Source organism: Lithobates pipiens, unplaced genomic scaffold (genome assembly GCF_037356315.1).
Source record: "Lithobates pipiens isolate NorthernLeopardFrog02 unplaced genomic scaffold, aLitPip1_a1.2 Scaffold_3, whole genome shotgun sequence".
Lineage (NCBI taxonomy): Eukaryota > Metazoa > Chordata > Amphibia > Anura > Ranidae > Lithobates > Lithobates pipiens.
Window position 1 is genome coordinate 18,523,526 of NW_027507790.1, and position 21,087 is coordinate 18,544,612.

The 21,087-nt window shown below is 42.2% G+C and overlaps 1 protein-coding gene across 2 annotated transcripts in view; it reads left to right on the forward strand.

Moving 5' to 3' along the window:
* The window catches only part of SGSM1 (small G protein signaling modulator 1), a 364,300-nt gene that overhangs the window by 270,029 nt on the left and 73,184 nt on the right, over window positions 1–21,087 (forward strand). For both annotated transcript variants that reach the window (XM_077461348.1, XM_077461349.1), the window contains 2 exons: window positions 5,088–5,233; window positions 8,817–8,945. In XM_077461348.1, coding sequence (XP_077317474.1) covers window positions 5,088–5,233; window positions 8,817–8,945 — 275 coding nt within the window. The remainder of the gene's footprint in view (window positions 1–5,087; window positions 5,234–8,816; window positions 8,946–21,087) is intronic.

The window sequence follows — 21,087 nt, forward strand, 5'->3', positions numbered from 1 at the left end:
TAGGGCACCGGGCAGTGAAGTCGCAACGTTTCACTTCCCAATTCCCTGACAGAGGATGACATCGCTGGACCCTGGAACAGGTAAGTGTCCATTTATTAAAAGTTAAAAAATTTTTTAAAGGTGCAGCTCCTCTTTATTCTCTTTTGCAGACTTTTGAAACCCTTTAAAAGATTCCCATTTTGCTCCTTAAATGTACAGTTGTGTTTTTTTCCTTTTCCTTGGCTTATAGGGTCTCAGCGTTGGCTGCACTAACCTCCATGGAACATTTCTATATTCTTTACCAGGATAAGGTGGTGTTAAGGCATCTGTCCTTTTTCCAACTTAAGGTGGTTTGTGTTACCATCTTATTGTACTAATCCTAATGAAAGATTGCTAAGGGTCAGGCTGCTTCTCAATCACAATTTCTAGAAGTATTTATCAACTCCTTTCTCAGGCCTATGCTGCAAAGGGCAAGGCTCCTCCATTCCCAGTCAAGGTCCATTCCACAGAGTATGTAGTGTTTGCCGACCATTCAACATCAAACTTGTAAGTCTGTTACCTGGCCCTCTCTTCACATGTTTGCTAAGTGTTACCAGGTAGATGTTCATGTCTCTGTGGATTCTAGTTTTGGGTTGAAGGTCTTGCATGTGGCTTTGTACTGAGGCCCCCTCTAGTTCTATTTTGGATCTGGACATGTTGGCCGTGTTGCACTGTTACCAACTTTGTGTTCAGTGTTTTGGGTCATCCGATCTTGCCATGAATACCAAAGACCTCTGTGTCCTGTGATGTACAATAAAAAAAAAAAATAAGGATTTTGGCTCACCTGTAAAATCCTTTTCTTGGAGTAGTACATCACAGGGCAATTCCTCCCCTCTTGTCTGTGTTCTCATTTTTTGCTACAAAACTGAGGCTTATTAGATCTGGAAGGGGTTATGCCTGGGAGTGTCCACTGACTTAAAGGTGGTGGCATAACCCAAGTAGTCCTGTATATCTAACCTTTGTGTCCTGTGATGTATGCCAAGAAATAGATTTTTCCAGGGAAACAAAAAATCCTAATATTTAGTAGTAAGATCACCCTGTTGCCTTATTTTTAGAATAGTATAAAATAAATGCCTGTAAGCACATGTACATATCATGCTTATCAGGAATGAATATGTCAGTAAAAATTTAATGACAGTTGGGCTTATACATTAAAGGTCAAGAAGAGCCTAAAGTGGAATTCCAGTCAAATACTAACTAAGCTTAAACCTACTCCAACCCCTATTCCAAGCCCATTCTAGCTACCCTATTAAAGAAATATCAGTATACTTACCTAATCTGAGGCCGCTCTCATTCAGTCACTTGACAGTTTCCTATTGACTGCTTCAGTGTAGAGGAGGGACAGCCGAAAATGGATTTCCCATAGTAAGCATACAGGGGGACTATATTGCCCAGGCACTGCAGCTGTTGGTGATTTCTCCTGTTCCCTCTGAAGCCAATTGCTAGAGAGATCATGTGACGGGACCGGCTCACCTATAGCATAGGTAAGTATAGCCATTTTTTCTTTACAGCAGGTATCACTAAATGGCGAACCAAGATCTGAGTGACAGTCCTGTCTGGACCGCAGCGGCACCACTGGGCAACCTGAGTGGATTCCTGTCCTGCTGCCGCCACTGCTGCTGTTAAACTCACAGCACGGCAGAGGGCAGGAGGCACGTCAGGGAGGATTTCTCTTCTGTGTGTACTCGTCTGCTTACTGCCTCCACTGCTGTTAAACTCACAGCAGGAAAGCGGCAGGGGGTGAGTGGGTCTACAGGGGGAGCGGGAGCTGCCCAACCTGTCAATAAGCGTTTGATGGGTTGCTATGATGCTAGGCGGTCCTAGCAACCAATCACTCGCTTATTAACCAGAAGAGTTGGCCAGCTCTTTGTGAGTTCAGCAGTGACGGCCAGCAGGTAAGTACACACATAAGAGGAATACAATCTACCATGCCTCTGCTCTCTGCTGTGCAGTGTTAGGGTAGGACTATAAAGGGGGAAGAACTGTAACTGCAGTGGGGACTTTGGTTTAAAGGAGGGCTGTGATTGTATGAAGGGATTGTGTTTGGGGGGAGCTTTTATTTGATTGCAAAGGGGGCTGCTATATGAGGAGGGGGGGCTGTGATGTTGGGGTTTGTGATTTCAAGGGGAACTGTGATGTGGGGGGGGGGTTGTGATTGCAAGGGGGCTGTGATGTCAGGAGGGTGGGGGAAATGTGATTGCAAGGGGACTGTAATGTGAGAAAGGGGAGAGCTGTAATGTGAGGGGGGGGGGGGTCTGATATTGCAAGGGAGGCTGCGATGTAAGGAGGGGGATGGGGGGCTGTGATTGCAAGGGAGACTGTGATGTAAAAGGGGGGGTTGCTCTGTGATGTGAAACGGGGCTGAAGACACAGATGAAAAGGGGGCTGTGATGTGGAGGACTCGAGTCATAGAACAAAAATAAGATCGAACCTCTGCAGAAGGAAAATTTTACTGACTGGTCCTCCGTGAATTTTAATTCAGTACCCCTGCTTTACAGGATAGTTAGAATTGGCTTAGAATTGAGATGGGAGTAGATTTAGATTTAATTAATATTCTTGTTGAGTTTTGCATTGACTGGAATGTTGCTTTTTGGAACATCTCTAATTTTGTACTCATTTACATTTCTCCGGTTTTATTGAATTATTCTTTTTGAGTGCTATATATCCATCGCACTTGTAGGCCTAAACTTGTCTAATAATGACCCAAGAGAAATTTAATGTACTGGGATCATTTGTGAAAGGAAACTAAAAGATGAGCATTATTTTTCGCTTTCCATTTTTTTTTTACTTTTTAAAGAAAGAAAAAGGAATGGTACAAAACAGTGTATGAGCATATTTTACATTTTGCAATGTCACATACAGTAAAATCTGAACAGCAAAGAGAAAGCTCAATGATATCTTTGTAAACACATCCAACTTATTAGGTTTGTATGATATGTATAGCGGCTCACCCCACCCATTCAGCAGAAGAGGGCTTCCCCGTGTGACAAAAAAACAGGAGACTTGCTGAGGCATAACCTGGCAGTTGCCGTTAGGAAGTTCTCTGTAGTAAATTATTTGTGATGGTGGTATGATATTTGTTTTATTGTTTCACTTTGGAGAACAGCAGTCATCTTGCTCAGCTTATAAATTGCTTCCTTTTTTTACAATTCACCCCTTACAGTTCTTTATTTTTTAACATTCATATGTGGAATTGTGTGTTGCAATATAACATTAAACCCGTCTTTAACCATAGCCACTAATCCCTGCAGCACGCCAACACATTTTATTTAGTCTATTATCCCTTTAGCTAGCAGGAAACCGTCCCTACCCTGGTGGGCAGAGGTTGCCTCCTGGTTCAAAAGTTTATAATCTAAACTGCTCTAATATCCCACTTTTACAAATTTAAAAGATATGAATAATAGGCTGTGGCGCTAAACCCCAAATTATATACCTGGCATGTTATAGCCTGTCTGTGAAAAAATATATAATGTAACTCTAGTTAGTGATCTATATGCAAATTATATAGTGCAAAATTATAACTCAGTGCTGAAATATTATTTAAGCATTATAAAATTAGAATAAAAAGTAAATAATTGGTATGTGCAAATACGTGCTGACACTGCTGTGTCAAATTAATATAAATTACATGTGACAATAGCACCGAAATTCATTCAGGAATTCATACAAAAGTAATTAATGGCAAAATCATTGTGCATGGAAAAAACTTTCAAAGACGCATCCTGGGATCATTAAAAATGTCCCATATAATAGTGTCTTAGGTAGCAGTAACACAAAATAAAGTGACTAGTGCAGAAAGTGCCAATCTTCAATGCAGAGAAAACACTCGTCCCCGGTGCGCCACTCAGTGCTGTGGTAATGTGAATGCTCTCACCAGAACTTGTACCCCTGTGGGGTTGGATGGGATTTCACAGTATGAGCCACTGTGCTGCTATCTGGATTCTGCTGCTGGTGCGCTGGGGAAATGTTCACTCTTCAATTTATATAAACTCCGTTGGTATGTGCATTAGAGGGAAAAACACATCCATGGTGTAGTACGTTTAAACAATCGTTTTATATAATTAAGTGTAAAAACTACTCACATTTGCAAGTTAAAAAGTTTGCGTTATATGTAAACAACCTCCACCGGCCGCTTTCTGGCTGTAGGAAAGGTGCACGTAACGTAGCCACGCCCTACGCGTTTTGTCAGAGTGATGTCTTCTGGAGCTCCACTTTATTTTGTGTTACTGCTACCTAAGACACTATTATATGGGACATTTTTAATGATCCTAGGTGCGTCTTTTAAAGTTTTTTCCATGCACAATGATTTTGGCATTAATTACTTTTGTATGAATTCCTGAATGAATTTCGGTGCTATTGTCACATGTAATTTATATTAATTTGACACAGTAGTGTCAGCACGTATTTGCACATACCAATTATTACTTTTTATTCTAATTTTATAATGCTTAAATAATATTTCAGCACTGAGTTATAATTTTGCACTATATAATTTGCATATAGATCACTAACTAGAGTTACATTATATATTTTTTCACAGACAGGCTATAACATGCCAGGTATATGGTATATAATTTTGGGTTTAGCGCCACAGCCTATTATTCATATCTTTTAAATTTAATACCCCCCCCATTTTAGGCGGTGGAGGTTCTAGGTAAAGGCAGCTCTAACCCCTTTAAATTTTAACTTCACTAATTTATATTTATATTTTCATTTTTTCATTCGTTTCCAATATTCACTTATTTCAGTTATTCACAGGGTGGGTAGTCCGTAGCGCGACTTTATTTATTTACACTTTTACAAATGCCAGCTTTTTTGATAGGTAAACATACATATCAGGTAGTCCAGAAGCTTGCCTGCCTTTTTTTTTTGCCCTTTGCACATTTGTATTTTCCAGTGAGGCAGCCCCTCATAAATGAGGGGACAATAAGAATGTGTGGGGGTGGAAGGAGGCAGGAAGATCAGACACTAATTGGAAGTGGAAACACTTTGTACCTGCAGCAGTTGTGTTCTTTTTTAAATAATTATTAAGTAAGTATTTCTAATGTTAACTATTATAATTATTCTAGGGCTGGCCTACTGCAGACATCTGTCTACTGTGAGAACACATTTATCAGCTTTGGTAAATCATAAAATTGTGTATCCTGATGTGCCAGTGGATGCCAGTGGAGGCCTAACTGTAGAGTTATGGCAAAAGTATTTAGAAGACAGCACAGTAAGTACACCTAAAAATAACATGGATGTCTAAAGAATAAATATACCTTTGATATAAGGGCTGTTGTGAGGGAAAATATAAGTTGCCAGTGCTGACTTTACTCTTAACCTCCATCCACTGAATGTACACATACTGTATATACGGCCTCACACAAGTGGGTCTTAACCACTTCACACAAAACGACGTACCCGTACATCAATACTTTGACTATGGGCTAGCTGCCATAACCCCGGTATTTTCGGGAACGCTGTGTGTTTCTCTTTAAGATAAAAGTGAGGTGCCCACCCACCATGCTCTCTGGTCGTCTCTGCCGCTTACCAGACCCACCAGTAACGCCGGAGACGATCGCGTCCTCTCCCGTGGATGCCTGTTTGCTGACTGAGGGGAAGATGGCCCTTGCTTGGCTCCATGGCATGAGAGGGCGGAAGCGACGTTAAACGTCACTTCCTCCCATAGCTCTTAAAGGAGATTTTTTTTTAAGTTACTTTTTTTTTTATTATTGCATTTTGACCCCAGATCTCATATTTAAGAGGTCATGTCATGCTTTTTTTCTATTACAAGGGATATTTACATGATCCAAAAAAAAACAGAGTCAAAATAAAAAAAATCAAATATATAAGAAAAACATTATACGTATCACCCGCATATGAAAACAATGTTTAAACCACACATGTGAGGTATCGCTGCGCTCAATAGAGAGAGCAATAATTCTGGCCCTAGACCTCTGTAACTCAACTGGTAACCTGTATAAATTTTTAAACATCGCCTATGGAGATTTTTGAGGGTAAAAATATGTAACCATTCCATGAGCAGACGTAATTTTGTAGCATGATATGTTGGGTATCAATTTACTCATTGTAACATTATCTTTCACAATATAAAATAAATTAGGCTAACTTTACTGTTGTCTTATTTTTTAATTAAAAAAAGTGTATTTTTTCCAAAAAAAAGTGCACTTGTAAGACCGCTGCACAAATACGGTGTGACAGAAAGTATTGCAATGACTGCAATTTTATTCTCTAGGGTGTTAAAAAATATATATAATGTTTGGGGGTTCTAAGTAATTTGCTAGCAAAAAAAAATGATTTTAACTTGTACACAACAAGCATATATTAACTTTTTGCGTATTTGTGCTGAGTGCATACTTGCACATTGTATCTTGTTCTCCTTGCTAGAGGAGAAAATTATAAATAATAAAGTGTGTGAAAAAATAGAAAAGATAAAGACATAATAGCTAAATCAGGGTTTGATCGAGGTCAGAGTAAAGGTTAGGGTCAAAGGACAGTGTATTTTGGTAGGATTTAACTACTTAATCCCCAGGCCTTTTTGGCATATTTTATTTACAATCAGTATTTTTTGATAGAGGATTTCAAACATTATCTATTTTTTTAAAGTAGAGGCCCTAGAGAATAATTTTTTATGTCACACAGTATTTGCGCAGCTGTTTTTCAAACGCAGTGTTTTTTGAAAATATACACTTTTTAGAATTTAATGCAAAAAAACACATTACATTAATATATATAGAATAAAAAAGATGATGTTACGCCAAGTAAGTATAAGTATAGATACCAATACTTTAAAACACACGTGTAACGGCGACAAATGGTGTCAATTTTACTATTCATAGCCGAAGCTTTAAAAGCCTTTACAGGTTACCACTTTAGATTTACACAGGAGGTCATGTGTGGGATGATCGCTGTTTGCGCACGTGCAGGATTGACGCATGCCCTTGCTTTTGTGCGGCAAGTAGGCAGGGACGGGGGCAATTTAATGGGGTTTTTTAAATTAGGTGTTTGTTTATTTTTATTTTTATTTTATACTTTTTTGGGGGATTATGGCTGCAGCTGTAGGCATGAGTCTAGCAATGTACAAGTACGTCATTGGTCGGCAAGTGGTTAAAAAAAACATTAAAATTTTGTATCAGTGTCGGTGAGTTTATGGTAGGATAACAAATCAATATTGGTTCTGCACCCACTACTGTTACAAACAACATAAATGTAGTATCTTTGCAATCGTTTGGTTTTTTGTTTGGTGGTAGGGTATAGTAACAGCAAGAAATATGCACATACCATTATTTGATTAATATATAGATATAGATATCTATCTATATCTATACAGCTATATATATATATATATATATATATATATATATATATATATATATATATATATACTATTTGGGGCTTTTGTTTGTAAAAAAAAGAAAATCAGAAGGTGTGAAGGTATTAATATGCTATTTGCCTTGCTGTTAAAATTACTTTATACTTTCTGAGTAACCAACCCAGAAGAATTAAGCAGATTAGGAAAGTCAGGCACTCTAATCTACTTTATTAAATACATGACAAAATCTGCACTATTCCTAAATAAAGAAAAATAAAAGGCAGCTCACACAAAGGCAGTATATATAGCGGACCTTGGTCAAAAGTGTATATCAAGTGTAGCGCCAACATATGTATAGAGTGACAGTTAAAACACAGACTTATTTATATGACCATAAAAAAAACAAAAGATTAAACAAATCAGTTCCATCAATGTCCAAATAAATTTGTGCATGAATATGAAAAGGGAAAAGTCGATGAGGTGAAACCGCTCCGTTGAACATAGATACAGCATTCAAAACATCCAAGGAGCTATATATATACAATAACACTGCGCAGTAGTCAAAAAACTCAAAAGAGAAAAATTCAGAGAAAGGCTGCCAACACGCTAAAAGTGGGATCTTTTTAGCTGTAAAAACGTCAAAGTGTGAAGTGTAAGCGCCAAGCATATGTGACTGTAACTCAAAAAAAAGGTGGCTCAAAGTGACAAAACTTAGAAAACTAATGTGTACATATAACTATAACAAATTAATAAGACATGACCCCAAATATGGGGATAACCACAAAATATAAAGAAAACAAAATAGTAAATATATAGGCAATAAAGTTCATATATCAATAAAACTAAACGTGCAGATGTGAGTCCCAGCAAACTTCGGTGACAATCAGAGTCCCACTTTACTGTAACAAAAGGTAATTCCACCGCAGTGTAGCTCCCACCACCTTAAGAAGCGCAGGCTTACCAGATAGGAATGACCCGAATAGACTTATATCTAAGGGGTCAGTAATGGCTTGTAATTCCAACTACTGCGACTCTGGATTCAGCATTCCATCATTAAAGGGGTCCCAAAGCAAGTGGTTCATTCAATATGGCGGACTGCGTACAATCACCGTTTTTTAGAAAGACAGCTCCGGCATCAATTCAGGCATGAAAGTGGAAGGATAGAGCCGACATAGTGTAATAACGTTTAAAAAAATTACTTTAATAAAAATAAAATATCAAACTCACATTTCCATTGTAATTAATGAACATGTCAAAGGAAATAGGCAGTGGCGGAGTCTTCCCGACGCGTTTCGACCTACAGGTCATCATCTGTCAATACCAAATATCCTGCCCACTAATGAAACCAAAGGGCATGACAGCCAAGCAACCAGATTTTTCTGGAGAGTTCACTTGTTGAAAATGTTAGTAAATGTTACATTTATATTCTAATAGTGACCCACTTTCTCAACTTTTTTACTAATGTTTCTTTCTGGTTGATCAGAATTATGAAGAAAAAGAATTATTACGGCTCATTTATTATGGAGGCATTCAGCATGAGATCAGAAAAGAAGTCTGGCCTTTTCTTCTTGGACATTATCGGTTTGGTATGACAGAAGCAGAGAGGAAAGAGGTTTGTTTTATTTATAAGACTTTTCTGAAATGTTCATATCAGAGAAGTAAATGATTTTCTCAACTCGCACAATGGAATATTCCTCACCCCAAGATCCCATGGATCCCATGGATTAAATTTGAAATGGCTTCTATATATCCATATTATCTTCCGAGACTTTTGTGGTCCCATATACTTTCTCACTCAGCCTTAACCCCCTTTAACTCTTTGGTGACCCAATCCCTACAATTATGGAATCTGTATAAACATAAACACCACCTGGTTAATCCTGTCTCTCCAATTACTTAATTTCTAGGTGACCCAAAATTAGCTGCTGCTTTTTACAATCCAGATAATTTTTCTTGGTGGATGCCTAATAAATGTACAACCCATTCTTCCCTCCAAGATAATTTTAGTTTTCAAGACACCATACTCTTAAGAAGTTTCCATATTATGAAATGCATATATATTATGAGATTAGGCAATTGATTGCTTCGTATTAAACTTTAACATTGCCTAAACTTCCTACTCCCTTAGAAAAAATCAGCAAAAGTTCCCCTAGAGGGAAAGGCCTTATTTCTTCACTTTATTTCTTCTATTATCCACTCCCACAGTTGAAAAAATGTCATATGAGATAAAATGTGAACAGGGATGTGGAGAAAAATTCTCTTTTGAGGAATGGTCAAGTATGATATGTAGTCTCCGTAAATGCATACATTTTCTCCTTTATTAGAGAAACAGCTATAAAAGTTTTATCTAGATCAGGGGTGCCCAAGCTTTTGAAGCGTGAGGGCCACTTAAGCGACTTGGTAACCGGTCGCGGGCCACAAGTTTTGATGCCTTCAGTGTGAATCTACAATTTTCATAGTCATGAAAATAAAGAAAACTCTTTGAATGAGAAGGTGTGTCCAAACTTTTCGTCTGTACTGTAGGTGGGGTGTAAATGGCCAGAAGTACGTTTACATCTGCAGCTCGATAGAGGTGAATGGAGGGTCAGACCAATAGTGTCAATAGGGCCTAAGGCTGTTTCACACTGATGTGCTGTGGTTTACCCACACAGAGGGTGCAGACAAGTGCACCTGTGGCTTTCCTGCAGGTTAGCTGTACTTTGCCATAGACTTCTATTATATCCTGCAGGTGTGGTGCACTTTCTGAAAGCACACTAAACTTGCAGGTAATAACAGAAGTCTATAGCTCAGTGCAGGTAACCCGCAGGTGTTCTGCGCTGCACCTGCTGATCAGTTTGAAAGCAACCCAGTAACCACCGCAAAACAGATATGCCCATATATATACACTGTGATTTAAGTAATAAACTAACCTTTAATAACAGTGTTCCATTCAGGTATCGCTGGCTGATGTCCCAGATAGATTGCATTTGGTATCACACCACCTGTGATAGGAGTTGGCGCTATGCAGGAAGCATCGGCTTATGCAGCTCTGCAGCCACTTGCTTTCTCTACCAATGGCTTTTTTTCCTTTTTAACAGAAGCTCTACCAGTGGATTTATTCACAACACTGATGCTCTGGGATTGCGAGTTGGCAACCCACAATCTGGGCTTGCCTACCCGCCATCCCAGAGCAGGAGGTTGCGGGCCCCATCAGAGGGCTCCGCGGGCCACTGGTTGGCACCTCTGATCTAGATGGTATTTTACACCATGTTAATTATATAACATGTTTTCAGTGGCCTCTGATTGCTGTTTTAGAGGCTGCAGTGACAAAGGATCTTTTTTTCATATATCTTGGGGTTTTGAAAAGTTACAACCAACATTGCAAAAAGTATCAAACTTAGCCTCTCTGTTATCATCTAACTCTATTATTAACCAACTATCAGTTTATTATTTGCTCTTATTTCCAATGTACCTTCATCGTTCGAAAGATTAATCCACACGCTATGTGTAGCCACAATGTAAGCCATTGCGTTTAAAGAGGAAGTAAACCCTGATGAGTTTACTTCCTCTTTCATTCCCTGCAAAGGTAAAGCATGATGTACTACTATGCATCGCATAGTAGTCCATTATGTGTCACTTACCTGACACAGGAGCCAGCGATGTCACCGCTGTCCCCTGTAGTCCGGCGCATCCATCTTCTTGGTGGGTCTCGCTGCTCCACCGCTGTCATTCGGCGAAGCCGCGATGACGCCACTCCCGCGCATGCGCACCGGAACCGACACGCACGGCATATTCGCCGTTGACGGTGCCACTCTCAGTGCGCCTGCGCGCCACTGTCTGCGGCACATGCGCCGTAGACAGCAGTGCCTGTCTTTCGGCAAATATCTCCTAAACTGTGTAGGTTTAGTAGATATTTCTTGGACCTACAGGTAAGCCTTAATCTAGGCTTACCTGTAGGTCAAAGTGTGTTGTAAGGGTTTACAACCACTTTAATTGGAAAAATCCATCTGTACATTTTTGTTCAGATTAAAGACAGTATCAATGCTATTATGTTGTCAAAGATGATTTTTCACACTCTTTCTGAATCAATGTATACCTTTCATGCAAAATGGGATATCTGGTCTTCTATTTTCAATACAATAGCAGGCTGATGTTTTTTTTTATTTTATTTTTGTGCATATTTCTTATTATGGTATTGTTGGCATGATCGTAATTGATATGTCCCCTTTTTTAATTATATAATTTTTTTTTTTTAATTTACATTTTATTTTGTGTTTGTTATTAGATGAACATATTTTAGAACAAAAAAAAATGTTTTCTCCATTTGATCTATGTTTATTAAAACATAAACTTATCAGCTTTTATGTCTACTTAAAGTATACTATTTTTGTAAACATGGATGTTTATATTTTGTGCGGCTCGGTTCACACAGGGGCAACCTGACTTACAGCATGACTTTGCAAGGCGATTTAGAGGCGACTTCAGCGCGACCTTAAGCAACTTACAACAGGACTTAAAGTTGTCTCCGGGACAGGCGACTTATGCTGTGGCCAATCACAGAATAATCAGCTCTCTGTGAGGGAGGGGTTTGCCTGGGTAATCTAATTTATTTTCCTGTAAAGTCGCTTCAATATAGATGGAGATCCGACTTGGAGGCAACTTCCATTGAATTCTATGGGTACAAGTTGCCTAGAAGTCAGCTTGAAGTAGTACAGGAACCTTTTCTGAACTCAGAGCGATTTCAGTAGTGTACATTAAGACGGCTCTCATTGAATACAATGTAATTCCCAATGTCAAACAACTTGGGGTGACTTGAGGGCTGACAAGTTGTATCCCAAGTCACGGCAGTGTGAACTGACACTAATAGTATCTGACATACGTCATTTCTCAAACAGTTTCTAAACAAAAAAGAAAAGTAATTCATACTCAAAATAAAGAAGACATGTGACCATACAGTTCCTTTAACCGCTTGCCGACCGCCTCGTGACGATATACGTCAGCAAAAGTTCTCGTACAGGAAGAATCACGTACCTGTACGTTGCCCTTTAGGAGCCGGCAAGCGGGTGCATGGCAAGCTCCGTGAGTCGGGGTCGCAGTTTCCGCGGACTCGATCACCGCATGGATACCCGCAATCGCCTCACAGGGAGGAAGAACGGTGGTAATGTAAACAAGCATCACCCTGGGGGCGTGGCCTGGACAGCAATGGAGTAGGACGCTTGTGACCTGAGCTCCACTCCTACCGCGATCTCCTGTAGTGATCCTGGGTGCCCACTGACTGTTTTACCTACGATTTTACCGGTGTAATACCCGCTACCTTCTTGTGTATACATTGGGACGATGTCTCCGACGAAGAAGCAGTCTGCAGCGGCGGCATCTCTTGAAAAGTTCCGGCGGGACCATGAGGGCCAACATGGCGGACAGTCCACTCCGGCTGCAGAACCTGCTACCTCAGACACGGCGAAGGTGCTTGAGGCGATTTCTACCTGCCAGACCACACTGACAACTAAACTTGAGGAGGTTAAGGTGGATGTTTCACTTATCCGACAGGACATGGCCAAACTGCATGGCAGAGTGAAGGAAACTGAAACCCGGATCAGTCAGGCCGAAGATGTCCTGTTCCCTCTGTGACATGCCCAAGAGGATATGCAAAGGCAGCTCCAGCAGCTGGCCCAGAAACAAGACGACCTTGAGAATAGGGCCCGCAGATCTAACCTCCGCTTTATCGGCCTGCCAGAGGACTCCGAGGGGGCTGACCCGGCGACATTTTTGGAATCTCTCCTGATTAAGGCCTACGGTAGGGAAGCGTTCTCTACCTCATTTATTATTGAAAGGGCCCACAGAATGCCTGCCCGCCCGCCGCCGGAGGGGGCACCTCCTCGCACGTGCATTGCTAAGCTGTTAAATTACCGGGATAGGGATGCCATCCTTCGCCTTACGCGTGAAAAAGGCAACATCCCGTTTCAGAACGGACATATCTCAGTGTTTCCTGACTTTTCCGCAGAAGTTCAAAAACGTCGTTCCCGATTTGTGGAAGTCAAGAGGCGCCTCAGGGCACATCACCTCAAGTACGCCATGTTGTACCCGGCCAGACTTCGCGTAGTGGGGGAAGATAGGGCCTACTTTTTTGAGGATCCTGAGATGGCGGTTTCCTGGTTGGACCAGAGGGACGCGGCTCGAAATCGGCCACCTCGAGACTAAAATCATTGGAAGATTTGTGAGTACTCTATCTGCTCACCCCTCTCTATATTTGCCCGTGTGCGAGCAGATCGCTGTTGGACTGCCTATGTGTGGTTTACTATCCTCAGTCCCTGAATTGATGCTTCTGTTCCCCCTCTCTAACATGGATGGCCGATGCTCTTGTTGACTGAACATATACTGCTGCCTATGGCCACGCTCTGCGGGCATCCCCCTGGTTCGCTACACAATACCCCTTCCCCCTCCCTCTTAGTTTGGGGGACCCGCTTGGCGGGCTTTATTGGGCCCTTTCCCTGGGGGGGTGGGGGGGACGCGGGTCTTCTGGACTTGTTGCATGGGACTGCAGAACTTTGACTTTCTCCTAATATATGCCCTTTCTTGGACTGTTATGTCCCGCTGCTGAACTGGGCACCACACCAATGGGAGTGGGGTGGGAAATGGACGCATGGTCCGGCTCCGGCCTACAAGCCGGGTTATGACGGGAGAAGACTTGGTCTTGTCACTGAGTCCATATCTGGCAAAGTCCACCCCCGTGGCTTATTGTTATTGACATTGCCTAGTGTTCTATGGTTTGTTTTGGGAAGGGAGCTCCAGCCAAGTTGGGGTGGCTGAGAGCAGGGAGGGTGGGGATGAGCTGTAGTTATTATGTTATAGTATGTTATGTTTTATGCTTAGTTTATGGCACAAGCTTTATTTGGTTATGGAACAGACAAATGTCTCTTTTTCATGTATACTCTGATGAATATGGGAATGGATACTGCTTTGACGGGTGGTTTGGATACTATTTTTCTCCTTGTGATATTGGCTGAGACCACGCAATGGGTACCCTGAAGTTGCTGACGTGGAATGTCAGGGGGATTCGGGATAAAATTAAGAGGGCGGCAGTGTTTGGGTGTCTCAAAACTTATAGAGCGGATATCACAGTTCTGGTGGAGACGCATGTAACTGGGACATTGCAAATAGCTTTGCGTCGCCCGTGGATTGGATGGGCCTACCACGCCACCCATACGTCCTATTCTCGCGGGGTGTCTGTATTGATATCTAAGACGGCACAGTTTTCCTTGGTTTCTTTGCAGACAGACCCGCAGGGCAGATATATATTTATCCACTGCTTATTGTACATTATTCTCGCCTATTATATACCCCCGCCTTACGATCATAGACTAATTACAGAGGGATTATCTTTTATTGCTCAACACCCTAATGTCCCAGCAATTTGGCTGGGTGATTTTAATATGGTTTTGAATCCGGGGGTGGATAGAATGAGCTCTCCAAGAGGGGATCATTTACCGGGAGATACTGGCCTGGGTCGCACGTTTCAAGAATTCTCTCTTACAGATCTGTGGCGATTTAAATATCAGGCTCAACGTGTTTACTCCTGTTTCTCTGCAACTCACTCCACCATGTCACGTATAGATTATATTGCTGTGTCCGCCCAGTTGTTACCCAGGCTAGTAGACACGGGCTATTACGCTAGATCATTTTCAGACCACGCTCCTTGCTGGGCAATTTTTTCCTTGACCCGACCTACTGGACCGAAACCATGGCGGCTTCACCCCTTCTGGTTAACCCCCTTGAGTGACAGTGAAGACTTAGTGGACGAATGGGGGTTTTTGTTTACTACTAATCAGGGGACGGCTCCGGTTGACTGTACCTGGGAGGCTTTTAAACTGCACGTACGCTCCACTTTTACACACCGGATTAACCGGTTGAAGCGTAAATCCAAGACTCTGCTATCTAATGCCCTACGGGAGCTGGACTCGGTGACCACTGACTTCACTACTGACCCCACACCTGCTAAGGCCCAGGTATTACGTCACCACACAAGGCTAGTAGATCACCTCCACATTGAACAGGCTAAGCAAAAGTTGTTTTTTGTTAAGCAACGGGTGTTTGAACAAGGAGAGAGGGCGGGAAAGTTGCTGGCCTACTTGGCGCATCGGGACTCCAAGCCCCCAGTGGTGGTTTCGTTGACTGACACTGGGGGTGAGGAGGTAACTGATCCGCAAACAGTGGCCACCATGTTTCGTGCTTACTATGCTGCCCTTTATGAGTCACAGGTACATAGGCCGAGAACTGAGACGGGGGCCTACCTCCGAGATATCTCTCTTCCCCACCTGTCTGAGGCTCAGGGTGAGTCTCTTGAGGCCCCGTTATCGGCAGATGAGATTAGGCTAGCGGTGGCATCCCTTGCAACGGCTAAGGCCCCTGGACTGGATGGTATTCCTCTGGATTTCTATGCCCACTACTCTGAGACACTAGTGCCAGAATTGTTGAGATTATATACACACATATTTGACTCCGGGTCCCTACCAGATACTCTACGGCAGGCAGTTATTATAGTGATACCCAAGCCAGGAAAGGATCCCCACTCCCCGGATTCCTATCGCCCCATCTCGCTGCTTCAAGCAGATATTACAATTTTGGCTAAAGTACTTGCCACCCATCTGAGTGGAGTCATCCTATCACTTGTTCACCCGGATCAAAGGGGATTTATGCCCGGGAAAAATACGGCTATTAATATCCACCGGTTATATATGAACATCCAGGCTGAGCATGACAGATTGGGCTCGAGGGTGGTGGTGTCACTGGATGCCGCTAAGGCGTTTGATTCCATTGAGTGGAATTATCTTTGGGAATGCTTGGGTAAATTTGGGTTTGGCCCCAATTTTGTTAAATGGATTACTCTCCTATACTATCGCCCAATGGCTAGAGTAGCGGTTAACGGATGGGTGTCGGACCCCTTTCAGTTGGGCCGAGGCACACGTCAGGGTTGTCCGCTCTCTCCTATGTTATATGCTTTGGCGGCAGAACCGTTGGCTGCTGCACTTCGGGCACACCCGGCTGTAGTAGGCCTCCGATGCGGTTCTCTGGTGGAATCGGTAAGTATGTATTCGGATGATACCTTACTGTATTTAGAAGACTCGGGTCGGTCGTTGGAGGCTGCCCTGGGGGTCATAGAGGAGTTTGGTGGTCATTCCGGTCTGCGTATTAATTGGACCAAGTCGCAGGTTCTACCCATTGACTTGTTCTCCCCGGACCGGGATGCAGCTTCTCTCCCGCTCTCCAGGGTATCCTCCATTCAGTATTTGGGAGTGCAGGTTACGAGGGAACCTGGGGAGTATATTCATCTTAATCTTGAACCATTGCTTTTGTATGTGCGGGAGAAGACTAAGGCATGGTCCCGTCTCCCCATTGGGGTTATGGGACAGATCAATATTACTAAAATGATCCTCCTGCCGAAACTCCTTTATGTACTTTGGCATTCCCCTGTTATGGTCCCCGTGGCGTTCTTTAAAACATTAGACGGTGTCTTAAACACCTTTATCTGGGGCCCATCTAGACATAAGTTGGCATGGAACACACTTAAAAACCCGACATCTATGGGGGGACTGGCTCTCCCTGATTTCCACACATACTACATAGCAGCCCAGATCTCCCATTTTTATCACCTCCATAGAGCGGATAGTCACAGATATCAGGCCTTGGTGGGCGGGAGGGCTGAATCCCTTGTTGATACTCCCCTTCAGATGATTTTTCGGGGTGGTGGGGTTAGGGATGCCCGGTCCCGGATCCTGCCACAACACCGGAGTATTTGGAAACTAGCCCTTAGATTACTGGGAGCTGACTATTACCACTCACATACACCGCTATGGCGCAACCCCCTGCTTCGTGAGTTGTCCGGCTTACCTGATGTAGACTTGTGGGCTTCTAGAGGGATACTTTTTCTGTATCAGGTGGTGACTCCTATGGGCGTAAGGGATTTTCCCTCCCTACAAGTGGAATTTAACATACCCCCTCATATGCACTTTCGCTACTTGCAATTGCGACACGCGCTCCGTGCGCAATTTGCTCCGGACTTCCCGCATGTACAGACGCTAGCTTTGACAGATGTAATTATGGGAGACGAACCGGCTAAATTGATCTCGACTCTATACGGCCTACTCCGGGCCCGCTTGGTGGCGCAAACCACTGAACAGGCCAGGTTGAGATGGAAAGAGGACATAGGTCCCTTTGACGGTGAGGAATGGGAGGATGCCCTTGAGAACGTTAAACAGGCTTTGCTTAGCCTACCTGACTGACTAACGCAGTACTATGTGATACACAGGTCCTATCTCACCCCTATCCGGATAGCTAAGTATCATCCTGACTATAACCCGAGGTGTCCCCGCTGCTCTTGTACGACTAGTACTTTCTACCATCTTCTCTGGCAATGCCCATTGGTCCAGGAGTATTGGGGGCAGATTGTCGGGTTTCTACATGACCACATGGGTTCACCCCTTCAACTTGACCCTAAGAGTTGCCTACTTAGTATATTTCCTGATACCTCTGTTGATCAATACTTGGCTACATTTTTGCACTCTACGCTGTTTACCGCACGAAAGCTTGTGGCTAAATACTGGATGCGTCCAACCATGCCTACTATGCGGGAATGGGTAATGGGCGTTAATAATAAGCTACCCTTGATTAAACTTGTGTATAGAAATCGTGGGTGTCCAGCCAAATACCACAAAATATGGGATAGGTGGGTGGAAAATCTGCATACGTGTGTGGAGTGAGCTATATTGGAGTATATATTATCATTGTCAGGAATTTTCCTTAATGTACGTTGTTTTTCTGTCCATCACCTATGAGGAGGCTAATGTTTGTACCTACTGTAATATCTTGTTATAACTGAGTTGTTCAATAAACTTGTGCTGTTTCAAAAAAAAAAAAAAACAAGCATCACCCTATTTTGCCTAGTGACAGTGTCACTGATCTCTGCTCCCTGTGATCGGAGCAGGGATCAGTGACATGGCCCCCCTTCCCCCACAGTTAGAAGCACGCCCCAGGACACACTTAACACCCACACTGCCACCTAGTGGTTGAGCCAATTCACTGCCCGTGTCATTTACACAGGAATCAGTGCATTTGTATAGCACTGATTGCTGTATAAATGACAATGGTCCCAACAAATGTGCCAAAAATGTCTGATATGTCTGCCATAATGTCGCAGTCACGATAAAAATCGATGATCGCCGCCATTTAAAAAAATATATATATATTAATAAAAATGCCATAAAACTATCCCCTATTTTGTAAACACTATAACTTTTGCACAAACCAATCAGTAAACGCTGATTGCGATTTTTTTTACCAAAAATATGTGGAAGAATACGTATCGGCCTAAACTAAGGACATTTTTTCTTTATATATTTTTGGGGGATATTTATTATAGCAGAATGTAAAAAAGAATGCGTTTTTTTCAAAATTGTGGGGAAAAAAAGGACGTCAATTTTGTTTGTGAGCCGCATCGCACGACCGTGCAATTGTCAGTTAAAGCGACGTAGTGCCAAATCGCAAAATGTGATCTGGTCATGAAGTGGGTAAAATCTTCCGGGGCTGAAGTGGTTAAATGTGTTGCTAATCATTAGCATTTTACTTTTTAAAGAGTTGGGAATGTGCCTGGCAAAAATATTAGTGTACAAATATTTTTCTAAAATAACATGCAGTAAAGGATTTGTATGTTATGGCTATATAAAATAAAAATAGCTACTGTATAGGGACACACAACCACAGTGGGAGAAATCTAACCAAAGAAAAATGTAAGCCATTTATGCTCTAAGTTAAAAAGATGGCAAAAGAAATCCCAACTTCCCTTTAGACATGTGTACTTCTGATATGTGCTCATGTTTAAGCAGAACTAAACCCACCAATTTATCTATTTCCCAAAACAGTTAATACATGCTGTGAAAAACTGTCAGATGGTTGCGCTCTCAGCTGAACTGTCAAACCATCAAATGGCTGGTGACATAACTGATGCAATGTGCAACACTTTGGCAGCTGCAGATGAATCAGAGGCTAAGGTGGCTGTAAAGAATAGGAAGGTTTGTTCTACTTTAAATTTTAAGAGCTATAACATTTAAAATGTTTGAAGAATATAGGTTATAATAAAATCATTCAAAGTATTTTTGAATACAGTATATGTAAGAACATATTGTGTCTTAGTGAAATCTTACAAATACATGCCTTAATAAAGTGCTTACATTCACCAGTGTTTCCCTTCTAAATGTTTTTTTTCTTAGTCTGAATTTCTCACTTCCTGTTTCTCCTCAGTAAACTTCACACCATCATCCAAGCTGTGTTTAGTCAGTCAGAACAGCTTACTAACTAGCTTACTGAGGAGGAACAGGAAATGAGAAATTCAGACAAAGAAAACAAAGAAAAAAAAACATATAGAAGGGAAATCGAAGGAAAAGGTAAGTGAACCAACAATGCACTAGCTTAAAGGAACCTATTTAGAAAATAAAAAAACAAACCTTTACAACCCCTTTAACGAGGAACTAAAGTTCTGCTATGTTACACTGTGAGAGGGCGGGCATTTTATTGCAGAAGAGACATTTAATGTCTCTTCTTTCATAAAACATACCTACTTGCCTGCTCACAGTGATCCTCGGACTGTAAACTGAACTGTGCATGCACAGCTCAGCTTACAGTGGCTGAGCCAATCCTGTGTGCCAGGATAGCTAGCTCCTGTCCATGCACAGGAGTGACATCATCCCGCGGTAGCCAGTTTAGATGGCTGAAACCCGGCACATAGAAAAAGATGCCAGCGCCAAAAGGGGAGCATTGGGAAGGTGAGTTATCCCTCCTTTAGTTCTACTTTAACTCTTTTCTGTGGAGGTTTTTTCTCTAAATGATTCATCTATCAATATTTGTGGCTGCACCATAGCCACTGAGGCTCCTTCTGCAGCTTTCAGATCAGTTGAATCCTTGGTACTCGAGCCTGCATAGGTGCTCTCACCTTGTCACATGGTTCATTGTTAGGAGGGTGCTATACAGGTCCAGAATAGTGGTCTGCCGGTGGTAAAGCCCTATCTCTGAAGACACCTTTAGGAGTATGCTCACTGTGAAAGGCAAAGTGAGGTTGGGTCTGATTTCTTACATCTTGGCTGGAGTGCATAGACATCTACAGGGCCTGTACCATTACTTTCAATCTTAAGGCACTGGAGCTCGTATATCTAGGCTACAGAAAAGCATTGGCTACAACACTTTACATTTTTTTTTTATTTGGCACCATTTTTCAAGTGGTTGGGTGCATGTCTGTCGCATTTGGTACTACTGTGGCCTTCCATTTGTTCCACTTTACACATGCATGCCATTTTTTTCTTAAGGTACATGCTTCTTTGTCGGCACAAGCAATTACTGGCTCTCTACTATACAGCACAGTAATCCTTGAATTTAACAGTCTGTAATGCCTGACACAGAAGGCTTCATCCTTCCCTCTCCACAGATGCAGAGGTCGTAAGTACCCCTCTGAGGACTCTTTTTTTTGCATCGCATATGGCAAATCACAAGCACAAGGGCACAGCTTGGCAAATGGCTCCAAGGCATGGAAGTCTATCTTCACAGAGCCCTAGTACCCTCTGTTTGGACAATTACCCCCAGTCTGACTCCCTGCCTCTGGGTACTCTGCTGGCTATTAGGTCGCACAGCCTTCCTCCTATTTATCTAGAAAGGAATTTTCTCCTTCGATGTTTGATATCATAGGCAGAATTTTGGTCTTTTTAAAGGTTGTAGATAATGGGGTTACCAAGAAA